Source organism: Gymnoscopelus braueri, assembly GCF_963280865.1.
Source record: "Gymnoscopelus braueri genome assembly, chromosome: 13".
NCBI classification, from domain to species: Eukaryota; Metazoa; Chordata; class Actinopteri; order Myctophiformes; family Myctophidae; genus Gymnoscopelus; species Gymnoscopelus braueri.
The window spans coordinates 13,227,312-13,248,227 of NC_137615.1; the positions used below are offsets into that span (position 1 = coordinate 13,227,312).

Below are 20,916 nucleotides of genomic sequence, written 5' to 3' on the forward strand. Positions count from 1 at the left end.
TTATCAAGAGATACTGACCTACCAACGTTGTGTGTATATAGTATAGTTTTGGACCGCGTCTGTGCGACAAGCGACAAGCGAACTGGAGCCACGAGAGGCACCACCGAGCGAGCTAAAGCGAGCGAGTTGCCGTGCCGAATGTTGCGACGTTTGCTTGAGCCGACTCAGCGCCGTCAGAGTTATGTACCGATAGGCACAGAATCGTAAATCATGAAATCACTGTTCATATTAATTTGAACTGATTGATTGATTGAATATTTTATTAGGCAAAAAATGTAAAAGCACAGTTACATTTAAAATACTTTGTCTAACAGGTCCGTTCATAAAAGTCCTTGCGGACTTGTTTCCAATGAGGGCCTTGGTATTTAATTCATAGGCATATATAGTGGCACCACAGTTCAAATATCATTACAAAATAAACAGCAAAAAAAAATATATAACACTATGTACAAAAAAAAAAAGAGGGGGAAAAAAATATGTACAAGAACAGGGGGGGGGGGGGTCTGCTGTCTAACGGGAAAATGGTACTACCTCCACCTTTGGCCTCCTGAAAGGTGATTTTTTTAAGGCTTTTTTAAATGAGCCACAGTTTGAGCCAACAGTTTGTATTCTGGTGCTGAAGTACAAAGGGATGATGTCGGCCTCCTATTTATAAAATCAAGTATGTTCTCTGTTTTTTAATTCTTCATTCACAGTGAAGGCATGTAAGAAAAACACAAATTCTCCTTAAAGGCTTGTGGTAAGTAATTGATAGGAAAAAAAAGGGAAGTACAGGACAAAAGCAGAAGTCGTAGCTCCTTCTCAAAGGCCTTATATCGTCTCTGTCGGGTGGAAACCTCATATGTCCAAAGCTGTTTCTTTTCGGGATTTAAATTCAAAAATAGCAAAAGTAACAGATCTATAAGCTCAAAACGAGCTTGCGGATCTGCTACTTGTGATACTTTTGTGTGACGCTGTAGTGTGATCAAGTAGGGCGTTAATTTACGAAAAAACACAAAGTTAGAATATGGAGATAAAGAGGTTTCTGCTCGACAGCAACGATATACCATTCTGATGGAAAGCTATCACTGCCTGGTGATCTACTGGCCTTTAGTGTACTGATTGCAGCTTCTAGCTCCTTAGCTATAAATTGTGACATAATGTTGTCATTCTGTATCTCACCAATAGATTGGATCCCACATCCCCTTTATCATTCTCCTCTATATGCCTTTTTATCTGAGTTTTTTGGCGCCCTGCTCCGCATTGTATACCTAGCAATGTCCCTTAGCTGTTCTAAAATCACTGTAAACCATGGCCTCTTGGGGCTCGTTGCTTTATAATATTATTGTTCCCACATCGGCTGGCTATAATGTGTGGCATATACTTTCCCAAATTGACACAAAAAAAGTTTCTAGGCTGAATCACACAGGCTGGTATAGGTATTATAACCTCAAAATGGGTGCAGGGAGGATGGGGATGGGGTGTAGGCTACTATTTCGTTGCATCCGTTTCAACTATTCAACGAGTAGAATGAATAGTTGGTGCTATGAGAGGTGAAATGTAACCCCCCACCGCCAGGTAAATCTCCATAGGATCAAGTGATATCACGATGAATGGTGTTCTTTGTGTAAGCTAACGCTTTATACTGTGGCTTAACCGCACCCTGCACCAACGTATTTCCTTGAGCATGGCACGCAGTACATGTGCATGGTATTTGGATATGTTAAAGGATGTGCTTGTTTTTTTTATTTAATAGGGGTCCAAGCAGCGAAGTTCCAGGAACTCTCTTTAGCCTAGTGACTAACTACCAAATAGGGCTTTAGTTTTTTGGGATACCCCAACTGGGGGTAGAACAAAACACAAAGTTTTTCCTCATATCTATGGTCTCCCATACAATAAATGGCGTCTTGTATAAAATATTTGGTAAGGTCGGGTCTATAATGCGTTATAACCACATTTATAATGCATTACTATAGAGTACTGAAGTCCTGACGTCACTCGTTCATCCCCTGGGTTGAAGAAGTAATTTCTCTATGGAGAATAACATTGGGTCATCTTAGAATCGTCTCATATAAGAATTGTGGTCCAAAAATAAACAAACTGTCCCGGCGATATTGTCAGGGAGGTGTCGCTGTATTGTTTATGATAGTCACTCATATTTGATAAAGTCTATTTCTGGTGAAAACGTAACTAATTTGGCCGCAGCAACATTAGCGTTTTCTCACCGTCAGTTGATGCTTCATATCCATATGAGTCAAACCGTCGGGGTCATTTGTTTATTTTTGGAACACAGTTCTTATTTGACGCGATATTAAACAAGTCTATGGGAATTCTGAATGGGGTAAATAAACCGCAACCCAGGTAGGATGAGTAAATTACGTCAGACTTCGGTGCTCTATGCACTTTGGCATTATGACACTCGTTATGAATGTTTATAACTATGCCTAACAAGGTTTATGAAGTATTATAACTTATAATAATATCATTTAGAAGTGCTGGTCATAATGCAACTCAGTGGAACAGCACATTATAACTACCAGTTAACACTTTACTTGAAGGTCGGGTCTTTAATGCACTATAATCACATTTATAATGCATTATAAATGTGATTATAATGCATTATAGACCCGACCTTTAAGTAAAGTGTTACCTAGTCGGAAAGTTGTCAGAAACATGTGAATATCTTGATGAAAGTTGGAAATATAGACCCATGAACACATAAAAACTGATATTGATATACTCATTTACTTTGTAACACTGCCCATGGATTGTCACAGAAACACCAATGTTGGAAAGGTGTGGTTCAGTGTTGCCATGTCTGTTTATTATAAGCGACTTTGGGCTTGTTTTTCTGTAAAGTTGAGTGTATTGGTGGTTGTGTTTTATTTAATTTATTTTTTTGTTAAGTGTAGTTGCTTATTTGGGCTTGTTTCTAAAGTGTAGTTGCTTATTTGGGCTTGTTTCTAAAGTGTAGTTGCTTATTTCGGCTTGCTTTCAAAAAAATATTATTTAAACCAGTGGTTCTCAAATATTTTCAGGTCTTGGACCCCCAAATTAATATGTATTTGTCCCTCCCTGACCCCCATCTGAAAATGTTTTTCATTTGGGGAGCTGGGAGCTGTACCAGATTTGTGTTGTTAGATTGGCTGTACATATTCCAAATATTCCACATTATATTTCAAGATTCTTTTTAAATAGCAGATTTACAAACTCACAAAGCGCGCTTGTAGATCGGCTATTCTCAAATAGTCAATGTATGTAGGTTTAAAGTGCTCATGTGGCCTAGTTGCTTTTTTGGTCTCGTCTTCATAGACCTGGTTGCTTATTTCTCTCGCAGAATCTGGCAACAATGGTGTGGTTGTGCTGAATACAGCATCAATATCACGTGTAAAGCAGGCATAGTCTGGGACTTACATAACCAAATATAAGAAGAAGTGTCCTACTTCCAAACAAAAGGAAATGAAACATTGTCAGAATGAAGTCTCCGGTCCAAAACAAATTATCGGTGGTGAGAAGAATGTTGACACAGGCCTATTCAATGTTCCTGCAAGGAAAGGTCACTTGAGGAAAAAGGTCCAAAATGTGAATATACTGTATTAATGATACCTTTCATAAATAATAATTATGGAAACAAATGTACAATTTAATCAGGTTGAAATTGAAATAGAATGCCTTAATTTAAATGTTTAATCTACGTCCACTTTAGCTTTCTTTTTGGCTAAATAATTTCTTAAGAATGGGAATTAACAGTGTAGCTTCTGGCTCGGCGAATTAACCTTCACTTTGTGTACAAAAAGTGTTTGAGTTCATTTTTTTTGTTGTCTGTTATTGACTTTGCATTAACTTTGCATTAACATCCAACTCAAATACAATGGCATTTGCTGGTATCATTTGGCGTTTCTGTCTTTACAGTGCCGATAATGTAATGTGATGTCTCAGACGTCATCATTTCTTGCCACGGGAAAAGCCTCCTCTAGGCTTCTAGACCACTGGTTCTCAAAGCAAAATGATTAACAGTTTAAACACTGAAGCCCTATTTTATTTTTACAATGTCACAACACAATGTGATGCACTGTGAGCTGGTAGCTCTGTTAGTTTTTGAAAATGTTGACAAATGACAAATACGCAGATTCTGCACAAAAATGGGGTCAAATTCGTTGTACTGCTATGCCGCCAAAATGTGGAATGCCCACATCTAGATGCTGAGCAATACATCTTATAAGATGCTAAAAGCTCAGTTAAAAATGTGGGTTTTCAGTTGACAGTTAAAGATGTCGACTACTGTGCTTGCCTCCCTGATTTCTAGAGGTAATGTGTTCCACAGATTAGGCCACCAATTTTCGTCTGGGTTTAATCTCTAAACGACATGAATTCATAGGACCACAATGAAAACAAGCCCCTAGAGCTTTTTGTGTTATCCTTTTAGCATCATTGTATAATCGTACCACTGTACTATTTGCAAACTGTTAAAGGGGAAATCCACCCATTTTCAATATTTAACTATGTCATTAATATAGCATAAAGGAGTTGTGTGGAAATAAGAAAAAAATTAAAAAAAAATTAACATTGCAAAAAAAATTAACATTGCAAAAAAATTAACATTGCAAATTACACTGTGATGACTCATCATGGTGTAATTTGCAATGTTAATTTTTTTGCAATGTTAAATTTTTTTGCAATGTTAATTTTTTTTTAAAATTTTTCTTATTTCCACACAACTCCTTTATGCTATATTAATGACATAGTTAAATATTGAAAATGGGTGGATTTCCCCTTTAATAAAGTATTCAAGCAATCAATCAATGTTTACAAAACTTCTCTTATGGGGTTTTCTGGCCCAAAAACAGGGTTCCGCTGTCAAAAACATAAAAATGTTTGAGAAACCACTGTTCTAGACAGGTCAAAATTGATTTTCTTCAGATGAGGCTTCATCAACATACAAAAAAGCCTGAAAATACCAGTGGGATTCAGCATTTCTAGGAAGTTTCACGTGATTCAAGGTTCTCTTTCTATGGTTATCTGTTGCTTACTCCAAGCAAAAAGAGGTGACCATGAAAACTGATTAATCATACCCCCCCCCTTTTATGTTGATGGAAGCATGAGGAAAACATCAAAATGTATCAAAAATACTGTATATTGACATTATAGACCAGCAAGTTTCCTCATGTGACTTACTTTTTTTCCCGCAACATTGAATTTGTCCAAATTCTCATGGAGACTTCATTATGTCAATGTTTTGTTGTATTTTATTTGGGACTTGTCATATATTTACTTATGTAACTCACAGACAATGCCTGCTCTCCACGTGATATTAACTGGATTCAGCAGCACATCCACACCCTTCCCACAAACCAGTAGTGTAAAGTAAGAAAGTACATTTACTCAAGTACTGTACTTCAGCAAAATGTTGAAGTATTTTTACTTTCTTCAGTATTGTCAACACTTTTACTTCTATATTACTTCTTAGTTTCCAACTTGAGTTCATTTTTCATGTCTTCTTTGAATTTGTGTAAATCTACTTTATGCTCAACCCTGGCTAAAATTGCACATTTCCTAACGGATTCTGTCGAGCAGTGAGCACATGGTTTCTGTTAAGTCATCCTTTGAGCAGCAATGAGCATTAACATGAATTCTTCCCTTTGTGTCCTTTTCACTCCCCCACTCATTCCAATAAAGTAAAAAAAAAGAAGAAGTGAATTAAGGGGTTAGTTTGAACTTGTTTTCAGGAGCTCAAAATTAAGCAACAACTTGCTCGCCTCACCACCCACCTCTCACAGGTTTTCAATCACAGCAAAACAGTTGACTTTCAAACTTCTCTCACTGTGGTCATTTGGTAAATGCCATGCTGCTGATACCCAGGTCCTAGGTGGTATAACATTTAAACAATTATAATATTAAAGTTCCCACATCTGCTGACTATACTATGTGGCAAAAACTTTCCCAAGTTGAAACACAAATGCTAGGCTGAGTAAAGTATATAGGTAGCCTATTATAACCTCAAAATGGGTGCCGGGGTTGATTGGGGACATGGAAGGAGTAGGGCAGGCTACTATTTCATTGCATTAGTTACTGTTCTATCAGTAGAATAGTTGGTGCTATGAGACGTGAAATGTAACCCCCCACCGCCAGCTAATGCATGCAGTTGATGTAGCCTGTTGGCTAAATCTCCATAGGATCAAATGATATCACAATGAATGGTGTTCTTTGTGATGCTTTTATACTGCGGCTAAACCGCACCCTGCACCAACTTATTTCCGTGAGCACGACCATGGCAGTAGCTGGGTGTTTGAATATGTTCAAGATGTGTTTGTTTTAATTTATTAGGGGTCCAAGCAGCAAAGCGCCAGGAACCCTATTTGTTTGCTCTCATAATATTTTTTATCCACAAAAAAGTGTTTGTGCAGCAAAGGCTGTAAGACCTAAAAATGCCAAAATGTGCATGTGGTTTGCAAATTCCGACCACTACTCAGAGTCAGACACATACTGTAAAATGACTCTCATTGACCTCAAGGTGGCGCTTTAATAATCACATTTACATTCTTGCAATTATCTATAATACTGTAGCTTGGCCTAGAGACAAAATTCCTTTAGCATTTTATTTCTCTCAGGTCATCTGAATGTTTGCCCCACTGGTCTTCAAATTTTATGACCGTCAGACTTTTCTCCGAATCTATTTTCGACATCTTGACAGAAACTGCTGAGTCAGTCGTCCCAAAACGTAGTCAGGATCAACGACATTCTTCACTGGTCTCAAGTTGTTGAATACATTTTGAAATTCCATTCCATTTGTTTGTTTCAATTACACGCCAATATATCAAAATAGCAACACATGTCATGTGAGTCTTCCCTGAAGGTCATATGTTTATGAAAGTAGAGTTATATACCTCACCAGAGCATCAGCATATAACATAGTGGTGAACCATGAATTATTTTAAAGAAAATCAAGAGTTTTGCTTTTTGTCAAGAATCAAGTATCCAATTGATTGCAATATGCTTGCAATCAATTGCACTCATTGCCGCTTGCGGCCATGTTTTTTATTTCTTTCCTTGTCTTTCCTTGCAGAGATCAATGGACAAACTAAGGGAGGGATCCAAATAGGCCTGTCACAATTATTACATAATCGTCTAATCGCAATTATTTGAGAGAGCTATAATTTTTTTTGTCATAATTGTCATAATCGTTTCCATGTTGAGAAATGTTGAGTTCATAGTTCATACATTTTCAAATATTAAAAAAAAGCAGAAATAGCAGATCTACAAGCTCAGCGCGTCAGTTCGCTTACAGCTTGTAGATCAGCTATTTCCGCTATTTTAAATGTTCTTATATAACATTATGTCAGTAATTTCTTTGCATATTTAAGTTACTTGTCATTTCTGTCATATGTTCCAATGTTCAATGCCAAAAACACTATTAAATCGCAATTATTTGTGTGGCAATTAATCGTTAACTTAAATTATTGAATCGTGACAGCCCTAGATCCAAAATGAGTGGAAAGAAGAAAAATAGCATTTGATATAATTCAAATTGACTTAGTTTATGTTTATGTAGGTAAACTGTTGCCTGCTGTCGGAAAAAAAACATGGCAAATGATTTGACACCTTGGTAGACCAACCAAAACCAAAAACACTCCGGCTGTGCTCATTGACGGTGCTTGAAATGTGACTCAGGTTGACTTTTAAAAACCTTCAGGCACACCAAACCTGAGAGGTGAGAGTGCCCAAAATCCATTTCTTTGGGAGGCAGAGGGAGGAAGCTCACACGAGACAAAGTGATAGATGTTTTTTTTTTATTCTTAATATTATTTATAATAATGCCTCTTACAACATAAGACACAGTTTAAAATACAGACAAACAGGATATTTGAATGAATTCCTTAAAATGCATGTCATTTTTTTGTTTTGTTTAAACCTTAAACAATTGTGCCCCGCACAGTTTCATGGAATAATCACATTTGCGCCATGAGCGAATGTCATGGTATATTAACAAAATTTATGTTTTATACACAATTCCCCAAACTTTTCAAGTATATGTTTTGTATTCAATGGCTTTCACAATGGATTTGTACATGGGAACTGTGTATGCGTTTGTGTGGGTGTGTAAAACAAATGCACACTACTGCATAATGTATCACTGCATATGGTCAGAGAATGGGCTCTTTGAGGCATCAATATGAACACACAATGATCTCTTGGAGGGTTCATGCTTGTGTGTGTGTGTGTGTGTGTGTGTGTGTGTGTGTGTGTGTGTGTGTGTGTGTGTGTGTGTGTGTGTGTGTGTGTGTGTGTGTGTGTGTGTGTGTGTGTGTGTGTGTGTGTGTGTGGGGATGCTGGTTGAGTGGCCTGTCTTTTTGGAAAAGTAGGCTTCTTGTATCATTTGTGTCTACAGTTCACTGAAATACAATAAAAAATAAAAATTCAAGTCAGAGTTCTACCCCTTTGCTTTTGAAGCACACCATTTACTACAGAAGTACCCCCACACCATGTCCTTCCTATAGTTCTTGCTTTGCAAGTATTCAGTCACCACTAAATGCCCCTAACCCCATTGGCTGGCATTGGATGCCAGTCAGTTAAAATAGGGACAAAGGGGATTCCGTTTTTTGTCCCCTTAAAGTTTTAAAGACAAGTGGCCTTCTCTTGTATTTGTCGTGTACTTGGTCAATAAAACAGGATCCACAGCCTATGCTATCTTCTTTTATCCAGTGGGTTCAATTGTTTATAGTGTTAATAATTTATTCCACTGCAGGTTTGCCGTAAACTTTGTTTGGCAATGAGTCAATGTGTCACTTGCTTGTCACACAGCAAGCATTGGGGTTAAGTTACTTCTTGGGGCAACGTTGCAAAAAGTCTTGCCGGGCAACAATTCAAAAAGTCTTGTTTTTACCGTGGAAAGCGACATGTTGCTCATGTCGTCGCCACAAGCCAATAAGTGATGATGAAAATAATCGGGCCTCAAAGAAATTCTACAGTGGTAGTTTGATGATGCAATATTCAGGCGTCAGAGAGGAGGGAAGAGAAGCGCCTGGAAGCGGCATCTAGTTTATTTCCCCTGTACAGACTTTGACACTATTTGATGACCTCATCGGCAAGAAGGGATGATGACAAGGATGATGCAATAAACAGAGAGGCCAATGTGGTTGGAAGGTAGGAAAGAAGGCAGGGTTTCTTCCCAGGTGGGACATGGCTGTCGCCGTCGATGTTATCGCCCCGGGCAACACGACGGCCACGCAGCGATCGGGCATCAGACGATGCGGAAGGAAAGCAGGTTCTCGGAGTGCATGTTGTTGAGCGTGCGGAGGTCCGGCAGCTTCAGGAGGAGCTTGGTGAAACGGACGGAGTCGCCGTGAAGAAGGTTGTTGTCGATGCCGGGCGAGGATGACTTGTTGACCAGCGTGCGCAGAGCTCTGATTAGATTCTCCTGGAGGTGTTCCACCGATGCCACATTCTCTATACCAGACCGGTCTGAGAGAGAGAGAGAGATAGAGAGAGGTCAAATACCCGTTAGATGCAGAAATAATGGAGGCATGTTATCCTGTCGTGTCCATCCATCTTGGATGGCAAGTAACTTTTTGGATTAATCGAATAATCGAGAAGTTAACGTTTTTCTTTAATATATAACTGATTGACCACTTAAGCCCTATTTTATACTTCGCCACACAAAGATGTTGTGCCACAAAGAAAGGAAATAGCACGTAACAGTGATCAATCTGCCATTTTCACAATTTTTAAAGGTTTTTGTATTTTTTCACTTATAATTACATGCCCATTTATTATTATAGATTTTTTTATCATCAATTAAATCGATTGGCTCAATAAACTGTTGCCCCCTTACATCCATCCATCCATCCATCCCTGCATGCCTACCTGCAGACACCAGCACCACGGCGGTGAACAGTCCCAGCTCCTCCGGGCTGAGCTCCAGGAGGGCCAGTTTGTGGCTGAACTCAAACATGGCCCCCAGGAGCTCCCCCATGCCCATGGCGCGGAGCTCCTGCAGCCCGTAGGTGGCGCCGGAGATGAAGGTCAACGTCTGCTCCTGGACGTTGAACAGCGAGGAGAAGCGCACCATCAGCACCTGGATGGGGGAAGGGTGTCTTTAGTTGTGGTTGATTGCTGAGAACAATTGTTTAAATTTATTGTATTAAGTTAAAAGCATGTTTGCATTCTAGAGTGCTTGTATGTGTGTGTGGTTTTGTATGTCTTCCAACAGTGTGTTGGTGTCTGTGTGTGGGTCTTTCTATTTGTGTCTAAATATAGCTAATAATCTCTATACTAAATGTGTATATGGGTGTGTTTCTGTTCCCCATGACACCTTTACTCTTTCTATTGGTGTTTCTATTCTTGGTGTGTACGCTCTACTCTCAGGCTGTGGCTCTATTCCGGGAGGTGTGCCGTGTGTACCTCGAAGGTGCCGGCCTTCAGCAGGGTGACCTGGTCGCTCTGAGAGAGAGCGCTGAATCCTGGGATGTTCCTGGCGAACTCCACCACCTCCCTGACGGCCGGGGTGAAGGACAGGGAGAAGTCCTCCCAGATGTCCTGGGCGGACTTGGACGGGTCCGCCTGCGGGTACATGTTCATAGGACACGCCTGAACACAGAGAGAGAGAGAGAGAGAAGAAGGAGGTTTAGGATGGATGCTCAGTCAGTTTAAACGGTGCACAGAAGTTAGTTCTCAAAGGTGGGGTACAGGGACTTGAGGTGCCCCGGAGGTCCCTAGCGAAAAGAGTAACAGTTTAAACACTTATGCCCTGTAAAAACAAAAATCGAGAAAAGCAGATCTAAAAGCTCACAATGCGTCGCATTGGGGCGTGTTGTAAATCAGATATTTAAAACAAATGTTGACAAATCTTGTCACGTGTCACAAATCTTCTCTTCTTTTCAAATGGGGTTCCGCGGCCAAATTCATGTACATTTGGGCTCTTTGACATGAAAAGGTTTGAGGACCACTGTGCTAGAACATGCTTTAATGTTTGTGCTTGCGCGCGCGTGTTCTTACCAGCACTATGCCTGAATGGTTTTTCATTGGGCAGTTCTGCCCCTGGAATGAGTGGCCGCCCAGTCCCTCTCCTCCAGTCAGGTTCATGTTATGCAGGCCCCGCTTCCCGTTGTTATGGTGATTGTGTGGATTGTTGCGTCCGTTGTCGTGTGCCGCCGGGCAGCCGTTGCGCCCGGACGCCAGGCTGTTGTTGTTGTGGCGGAAGATGGTGTTGTCGAGGCCATTGGCATGGTAACTGCTGGGGCAGCGGTTGGGCCCCCAGTTGTCCAGCTCGCCGTTGTGCTGGGGCGTGGCCAGCTTGTCGTGGGCGTACAGGAAGGTCTCGCGGTGTGCGCGGGCGATGGCGCTAATGGTGGTGTCCACCCCGGCCGGGCTGGGGGTGCAGAAGGGGGTCGGAGCAGGGGAGTGGGCTTGGGGAAGGCTCTGAGGGGCCAGGGCAACGAACGGGAGAGAAGGAGGGGAGGAAGAGGAGGACGCCGGGGCAGGCGGGGAGGGAGAGGACGGGGCCAGGGGCAGCGCCGTGGGCTGCGGCTGGGGGGCCAGGGTCACGCCTGGGCACGGGGAAGCGTGGGGAGGGGGGGAGGAAGAGGAGAGGCTGGCGAGCTGGAAGTCGTTCTGCAGCTGGTTGTTCACCATGTTGTTCATGGCGCTCTGCATCTCCGCCAGCATCCTCTGCTTCTCACGCTTTGGAATGCGACCGAAGCGCACGGCTGCAGAGAGAGGAGAGAGAGAAGAAAATATTTAAGCAATGCTGTCCTCCAGTACAACAAAGTCCAAAGTATAAACATAAATTCTAGATGAGGGGACTTCCATGGATGTCAAAGAGACAGGCAACTATCAAGTGATTGATAGTTGGGTACCGAATGGTCCCTTACAGGTCTGTAACACTGAGAGTTATGCGGGTAATGCATGCCAAAGTGGGGGTCCTTGAAATTAAAAAGGTTTGAAAGCCAGTAAGCCACTGGTGTGTGTATAGTGTGTATTCACCATCTCTGCTCATGCCTACTGACAGGCACTTCTTGAAGCGACACTGCTGACAGCGGTTCCTATTGATCCTCATGATGATGCAGGTCTCATTCTTCAGACACTTCTTATACTGGATGTTCTGCTGGATGCTACGGCGGAAAAAGCCCTGGTGGTGGAGACCAAAGAGGCACGTTACTTACTGATTCTACTTGACCGGCATTGAGTAAAGGTCAGTGACTGACTTCCTGACTGACTGATGAATGACTGACTTATCAGACTGACTGAGCTTGTGGACGACTGACTGTCGGGTAATTTAAATCAAACAGTGTGTGTGTGTGTTTGTCTGTGATTCTTCAATAGCGTCTCACCTTGCAGCCCTCGCAGGCGTGGACTCCATAGTGGAACCCTGAGGCCACGTCACCGCACACCTTACACAGCAACACCATGCCATTCAGCTCTGTAAGACACAAACACACACACACACACAATGTCAGTGGTGGTCAAAACACAATGCTCAGAAACCAGCTTAAAGGAGTAGTTCACCCAAAAAAGTACTCATTTTTTATCAATTACACACTGCATGAAGCATTGAATTCATGGAGATTTAAGCCAATCATTTGATTATCGGTGGAAAGATGCTAATGTATCCGGTAGGAAACTCAAATGAGTCTCCTTTGAGTCTCCTAACGGAGAGACCGCCGGTCATCAAATTATTGGCTTAGGAATGCGACAAAAACCTAAAAATCGCCATGAATTCAATGCTTCATGGGGTGTGTAATTGATAGAAAATAAGCTATTTTACAACAACAAAATGGTTGGAGTGATTCTGAACACTTACTGGTAAGACTGGCCACAGACTTGCTGGGAGAGGCCCTGAGCGAGGCCCCATCGTCCCGGCCCCCCCGCGGGGATCCGCCGGAGGAAGAGGAGGAGGACAAGCTGCCTTCCTCCCCTGCGGAGCCTGAGCCCGAGCCTCCACCGCCGCAGAGGAAGGAGGGAGGCGAGGAGGAGGCCGAGGTGAAGAAGGTCAGGGAGTCGGAGGTGTCGCTGTACATGGAGACGGGAGAGCCGGCGCTCGAACCCACGTAGGAGATCACACCTCCTGGAGGAGAGAGGAAGAGGGGAGGGAGGGGTGAGATTGTTATTGTTTTTCATTATTATTTTGTTTATTTCTTATCTTTTCTTTGCATTCTTTCATTCATCCTGATGTGGGAGTAGAGTCAATTTAAGCGAGGGAGGCATGTCTGTTTTCTTGCCACCATGGCAACAGTGTTTGTGTGTGTGTGTGTGTGTGTGTGTGGGGGTGACTCAAAACAACTCTACTTTCTAGGAATTTTGCAAAGGGAGGGGATGGGAGTGAGGAGGAAGGAAAAATATTTGTCTGAAGCTAAAAAAAAAGGCAGCTTCTTTCTCATTTCTCCATTCCTTCTCCAGTCTTTACTTTCCATACAAGCAGTTCCCTGACCTTATTATAGACTGCTTAATATTGTAAAAAAAAACATTGTGTGTGTGTGTTTATCTACTGTATGTGTGTAAGAAAGAATTGATAGGAGGGCCAAGCTGGCAGAAACCACTGTTTTCAAGTAAGCTTGTAAATCGGCTGTTTTTGCTTAAAAATATAAATAGTTGAAAAATATTTATAGTTGAAGAACATTTGCCCAAAACAGCGGTGCCATCATAAATATGGTTAAAGGGTCCAGAGCTTTATTTCAGCTTCTCTGTCACTCAGGTTTGAATTTCCTGGAATGAGACTTTGTTGCTGAGAAATGTTGGCCCAAGCTCTTCCCTTCTGAATGTTTGTTTTTTTCACTGTCTGGAAATGTTTCTTTTATTGTCAACGAGATTTGTTTCGTTTGTCGTAAGTAATTTCAATGACATAATTATACAGATTATTAAAAATAATTATACCAGGTGCTTTATGCTTTATAACAAACAAATACACTAATAATAAAATAAATATTATATATTAAGCAATAAATTGGTTGATTCAATTACCTCAGCTAATTTGTCTCATGAAGATATTTCGGATTAAATCACTAAGGCAGCATCAGCTGTTTTTTCTTTTAATATTTCTTTCACTTACCGCAGTTATGTAACTAATCAATATACAGATGGCTAATCTGACATGTAATGGCCTGCCCTACAGCATAACTAATCAATATAACAATGGTCCTTACTGTTTGAAGATGGATGACCCAACTTCACCTCTTCCACCCTCCAACGCCCAACTTCCCTTCAGAGAACCCCACCGTTCCACATGTGCAACAGCTTAGCCTGTTTTATAGGCCGTCCTGCTTTAGCCATGAAGACTAGTCCCACTGACTAAACTGGAAAAGGTTGATTTACTGTCAAGATTATGGGACACATGATGTGAGGAAATAGGCTCCAGCACCAAAGTATTTTTTGGATTCAACGGGTGACCCAGAATTGACAGAGATGTGGTTCCAGGGAGCTGCTTGGAGGAAACTTTTCCAGTGCGTGAACTGAAGCTCCAATTACCGGTTATAGATTCAGCACTTAAGTTTGTGATTACCGCTAAACCGCAAATGGACGAAGAAAGAGCGTCAGCTTACCCCTCTGTGACACATCTAGTCTTTATGAATGACATATCTAGCTTATATTTATTTCCCTGATTGAGGTGCTGCTGACCACAGAATATAAAGGCTGTAGATGAGGAAGCCAGCCAGTGTCCCACAAATGTTCCATTTTCATTATTCAGTCTGTGCTGCACAGACAGGTGGTAGGGAGGGACATGCTGATTTGATTTTAAGGACACAGAGCCCTCGTTGGAGGGAGTTGAGTGTTCCGGCCTTTCTCATCGTCCTGTGGCGGTGCCCGTGCACGTGCCAGGCCTGCACGTGCATGGGCCCATCTCCTCCTCTCCAAAGCCACTTCTCCTCCCTGTTCTGTCTCTGTGGGGCGTGGAATACGTTGATTTATACGTTGGTGTTACACAATGAAAATAGCAGATCTGCAGATTGCCTGTTTCCGTCGCTTGCCACAAGTAACTGATGTTTGTCACGCAATGCGACATAAATTAGGCTTTACACATATATACTGTTTTTTGTTTGTTTGTTTTTCTCCCACGATTTTGTAACCCATTTTCTCACCCAGTGCCAATTGCCTATGTAATCCTGGGCGCTACTCTCCCTCTGCCAGCCTGGGGAGAGCCCAGAACTGAGCTCATGCCTCCTTCAATGCATATACCGTTTCTGACAATGTTGTTGGTACTTTCCAAAATGTCCTCTGCAGCATTCAGTTACTTCCGTGGTTTTGTTTCTAACTGTATTCTGGAAATCGTAGTTCATAGACAGTCGCTGTAGTGACAACAGAGCTACCAAAGGTGTTGCCAAAAAGACTATTCTAAAATGAATGTTACACAGTATATGACTTTAAATACCTGAGCGAGACTCCACTGTGTCCTGTTTCACAGAGATGTACCCAATCAATACACAGATAGCTAATCATCCAAATAGTTCCCATTCAATATTCGTTGTATAACAGGACACTGAAAACAGCACCATTGCTGTCAGAGAGGCCATCAGCCTCTCTGATAAGTGATAACACAGGGAGACAGGGATAAATACGCCTTCCTGTTGCTCAGTGTTGTTGTCTCGAAGTCAAGTCTAAAGGCCAATTTATGCTTTGATTTATGCTTTCATTCATTCGTTAATCTAGCTGGCAGGTAAGTAAGCCACTTGGGTAGCCAACCAGCCAGCCCATCATGAGTTATCATGATTACTTAACTTTTTAGGGACAAGCAGAGGGTCACAGGGTCACTGTGTTAGGTGTCACCACAACAGAGCACATGCTCTGAGGACATGGTACTCATCTTGCCTCCTCCCCTCAGCCCCTCCCCTCACCCTGCAACACATGGTACCACTGTGTTTCTCTGCCTATCCAGACCACCAACCTGCATTCTCCCTCCCTCCCTCCCTCTTCTCTTTCCTTCTCCATCTCTGTTTCGTCTTTCTTTCTGTCGCATTACTTTCTCCTCTCACGGTTCTCCTTCTTTTTTGTGCCATTATAGGCTGAAAGCATAACGTCTGTTTAATGTTAGATTAAAACAGCATTTCAGTCACTGAACCACATGGTGGATTGCTGTTGTATTATCAATCTTGCTGACCAGTCAAGGCCACCCTCCTTACAGGCATCCAAATAGGTCACCATGACATTTGTCATGGCCTGCGCCAGGTTTCAATACAACAATAACTAATAAATATGGATTTTATATTTGTCAGCCAGCATTTTCAGACAGAGATACACGAGATAAACAGAGATAAACATTTTAAACATAAACGTACACTGTTTAAAGATAGGAAGGGTTAAGGTTGAAGTGTGACAGCAGTCAATAAGTAACTTTAGCGGAAATACTGATAACTCTTACAGTAGGAGGAGAGTGCTATTTTAAGACTATTCTGTTGTGTTCTGGACAGAGGGTGCACTGTAGTAGGCTATAACACGAACTGGTGTTACACCTGAAATTGTTGACATATCGAAGTATTTGTGCACATAAGGAGAGGCTTACAAGTCAGCTGAGAATAGTTGGTTGCTTGGTAGCCTATTTGAGTTGTTTATTGTAGTTGAAGACCAGTTGGTTTATTATTCCGACTGTATGTCTAGTATGGGTGTCAGAGGGGTCAAGTTCAAGAGACTGAACTCCAGTCAATGGCTGGTTTTTATTTTTATCTTTTATTTTTTTCACAAAATGCTGACATTCTACAACATTAACCTGATGCGAAGACCTTGAATTAATTTGTGTCCATGAAGTTTTTTTTTTAAACGTGTTAAATGGGGTTACATGGTGGTAGGCGGCAGCAAATTTGCCCGCACTCAGAATTCGATAAGTCACCGTTTTCGGTGCAACGCGTGGTTTATTTGCTGCAGCGGACGCCTCCCACGTGGAGGCTCTGTCCAGCGTTGCCAGATTCTGCAAGATAAATAAGCAACCAGGTCTATGAAAACAAACAATTTGAGCCGATCTACAAGCTCACAATTGTAGATCTGCTAAATAATCTTGAAAAAAAGAGAGGTAATTTTGGAGAAAAAAAATTGAAACATTTTAACAACACAAATCTTGTAAGGGGACTAGGGATGGAGTCCCTGGCTGGCACTACATTTTCGTGGTCCGTTGACAAAATAGGCCTACATATTAATTTGGGGGTCCTTGTTTGAGAACCACTGGTTTAAACAAAATTTAGGAAACAAGCCCAAATAAGCAAGTATAACCCAAAAACCGCAACCCGCAACTACCAATTTTTAAGAGCAACTTTACAGAAAAATAAGCCCAAAGTCGCTTATAATAAGCCGACATGGCAACCCTGGCTCTGAGAGGCTGGCGTCACGTGTTCCAGGCCACGTGCGTCCCTCCAACAGCAGGCCAGGCAACGAGACCGGCTCTGCTGTACGCCCCGCCCCCCACCTCTTTAGAAGGTTCTCACGTTTCCTCCATTCATTCCCTAGTGCACGCGCACGTGGACGGATTTCTCTCTGTGTGGCGCTGTCCTTGGTACCTGGATCTGAGGACGCTGTTATAATACTACTACTAGGCCACTAAGGCCAGTGGTGTGGTTCTCAACCTTTTCAGGCCGTGACCCCCCAAAATAATCATATTTGAACTGGGGACCCCCCACCCTGATAAGCACTTGAAATGTAGGAGTTGAGGCATTTAGTTTGACTCGGTTCCACAGATGAATATCGTGATAATAGCCGATCTACAAGCTCACAACCTTGTAGATCGGCTGTTTTCACAAAGGTAACCTCTTTTTTATATTATTTGACAATTTGGCCAACGTTTGACCAGTTTTTGGGCGGTGAAACCGCCCCTATAAGTGAGATTTGGAAAAATGTACATTTTCCTGCGCTGTGATCTGGGCCCAGGAAATTAGTAGAATTATCTTACTATACTATAGGCAATCACAGCCTATTCAGGACTGTGATTGGCCAGTGTCACATGACACATGTGCATAGCCCTATATAAGCAACCATAACTTGAAAAAAACCAAAATTTGGTTTTTTTCAAGTTATGGTTTTGTCCATCATAAAGAGTGTTTCAATAAATGTATTTATCCTTTGTACATGATTGATCGACTCCATTCAGTATTGTGATTAGCTAGCAAGACACCGCCCACTTCACACAGGGTGTGATTTTTTATTATAGTATAGTTTGCTGATTAATTTTGATACAGTAATGGTGTTTTTCTTTCTTAGATTTCTTTTTTTTTTGTATTAAAAAGGTCTTAAAAGTAAAAATTATCACTTCACTGTCATCTGGGGACTCTCATTTGGAGACCCTCCTGGGGGTCCCGACCCACAGGTTGTAAACCACTGTAGGCTGCTGGAATAGTACTGTTGGTATCCATGGGGGGGGGGTGCACAACAGCAGATGCTCACTGCGACAAAGAGCTGTCTCAAACTCTTTCTTGAAACATTTCTCTATTTGTCTTTCGCATAAGCATTCTCTTCACAGTTACACAAGTGCCTGTGGGGATATTACTGGTCATGTTCGCTGGATTTACTAGCGCAGTTTAATTAATGCGTTTATTGTTGCACACAGGTGATGGATGAGAGATGGGGGGGGGGATTATTGATCCCAAAGGAAATTCTACAATGTCCGGGGGGGAAGAAAACAGTCAAAGCACATGGCAGGCATGGCTTGCGTCACTCAAAGTTAAGTGGGTTGAGGATGGAGGGAGGGGGTGATAAGATAAGATCAACTTTATTGATACCAACAACAAAGATACAATAGAATACTGTAGGCTACTGCAGGCCCTATGAATAAATACAGACTAGTGAATGTAAAAATGGATCATGTTGTACAGTCTATACAATGAGTAGCCTATGGTGCATTTATGCACCTATCTATTTCTAGCACCTATCAGACATCCATTCAGTGCGTGTCAGTCAGATATATAGCGAATGTGAGAGTGTATGAGTCTACTACTCTGACATGGGATTATGTAATGAGCTCAACCTGTGCCTGTGGTGTGGTCAGTCAGTGGCAGGACGCCGTGGAGAAAACAAAACGCACATGGCTCGGTTTACCGGCCATGTGAACGATAGCTAGTGCTGAGTGGGACACGCGGCGGCCCGTCGGTCCACCATGCACCACCTGACACCAAAAGAGGCTGCATGACCCAATTCTCTAAACTAGGCCACGGGACTTTGGGTAGAACCAAACTTTTTAATTATTGGGCAGTCTGTACACTTTGAGTCCTTCCTTCTAATTCATTCTAATGCTTGCATCTGTTGCTTGTTATATTGATATATACCAGCATCTCTCTGTGATTCTGATATGACTACACAGCAGGCCACGTTTTTTCTATTTACTATAGGTGGTCGCGGACGTTATTGATTAAAAACTACACGGGCCAAGTTTTCAACTACATGGTCGATGTTATTTATTGCCACCCTTGTCGAAAATGGGATGTTATATGATATCACTCATCAGCCTTCGCCATCCGTTGAATGTCGTATGAGCAAAGCAGCCCCAGAATGTAAAGGCTAAACCCAGGGAGTCGCTATGATTCTGATGCAGAATTTGGTAATTCCCTGATTAATGACTAACTAATTATGTAGGCTATTTAAGCACAAGCCTATCCACCTTGCAGTCTCATTTAACCCAACCAGTAGTTGAGAGTGATCCGGATATGTGATTTGACATCAATATTGACCAATTGACGTTTCATGCAACACATCATGCAGGGGGATTGCCGTAAAATAAGCGCATTTTACGCACAAGACGCTCAACTGGTATTAGCTGAGCTATATACAGTACAGCTAGGCTACTATAACTCCATCAACATTTAACATCAGTTCCAAAGTCACAACAATGCAGATCGCATACTGAAACTAACAGGCTAATATATCAGTGGTAATGGTTAATAACGTCATAGACTAGTTACGCACAGCACCATCTCAGCCAAAACAGGGGTTATAGGTGGATGACGTGCTGTTTGGCATCTAGAGAGCGATGCGCTGGTTTCCCGGGAAGTTGTATTTAACTCCGCATCGAGGTTTTCCATACAATACATTTTAAAGCCACAGCACGCAGACCCAAACTATAACCTCATCTCAGGCTATATATATATATAAACCACCTGATACCTTGATTATCAGCCCATAGATTGGGCTCCAATCGGCATACAATCATTCCATACAGTTGGGCCACTTGGGCCCATAATAGACCCAACTAGTTGCGTCTTATCAGCCCATAGATTGGTCTCCAAATCAACAGAAATCATTCCATACATTTAAGCCCAACTGGTCCAAAAATATGGAATGATTGAATGATTGTCTGCTGATTGGAGCCCAATCTCTGGGCTGATAACCTAGGTATCGGGTGCATAAACACACACACACACACACACACACACACACACACACACACACACACACACACACACACACACACACACACAATCTTGTACAATGTGGTCTTTTTTTTTTACCTGTGTTGTTGTTGGTGTCCATCGCAGTCATTCTGAGTCCCAAAAGGTCAAGTGTCACGCTGCAAAACGGAATCTTCTCAAAACCTGGGAGCTGGATCTCTTCTCTGTCTCGGCTATAATAAGCCCGAGAATATTAACGGACGGCAGAGTTTTTGCCCTGTCCTATTCTTTCTTCACTTTTCAGATCAGATAGCGACTCTGAATATTCAGTTATCGATTTTTTTCCCGCTTCACTTCTTGACTTTATTCACAAGTTGACTTGTGAAATTAACTATCAGAAAAATAACCTCCTCTCGTCCCCCCAGATGCAGGAGATGAGCAGCAGAAACAGTGATTTCTGTGCACTGTGTGCGGGGACCAGCGGTAGACTCGGTTTTCCAATAATCATTCTCAGTTTCACGGGGTTAATGTGGAAAAACAAAAATGCGTCGTCAGTGATGTCTGTCTGTGTTACTCCGTCTCATCGATCCGTCGGATTCTGTCTGTGTCTAGAGTAGATGTGATACAAGCTTTGCCTCTCCTCTGGCTT

At 42.0% G+C, this 20,916-nt stretch overlaps 2 protein-coding genes across 2 annotated transcripts in view; one reads left to right on the forward strand and one right to left on the reverse strand.

Moving 5' to 3' along the window:
• LOC308099321 (uncharacterized protein) overlaps positions 1 to 20,916 on the forward strand; it is a 33,310-nt gene that overhangs the window by 11,816 nt on the left and 578 nt on the right. The gene's annotated exons all lie outside the window — the stretch shown is intronic.
• On the reverse strand, positions 7,693 to 20,868 carry nr1d1 (nuclear receptor subfamily 1, group d, member 1). The gene is made up of 8 exons (XM_080448045.1): positions 20,388 to 20,868; positions 12,776 to 13,039; positions 12,306 to 12,394; positions 11,959 to 12,103; positions 10,972 to 11,681; positions 10,378 to 10,563; positions 9,841 to 10,051; positions 7,693 to 9,438 (listed from the first exon to the last, which is right to left on the reverse strand). Exons 1-8 carry the CDS (start codon positions 20,416 to 20,418, stop codon positions 9,218 to 9,220), a joined length of 1,857 nt encoding a protein of 618 aa, XP_080304171.1. The 5' UTR covers positions 20,419 to 20,868; the 3' UTR covers positions 7,693 to 9,217.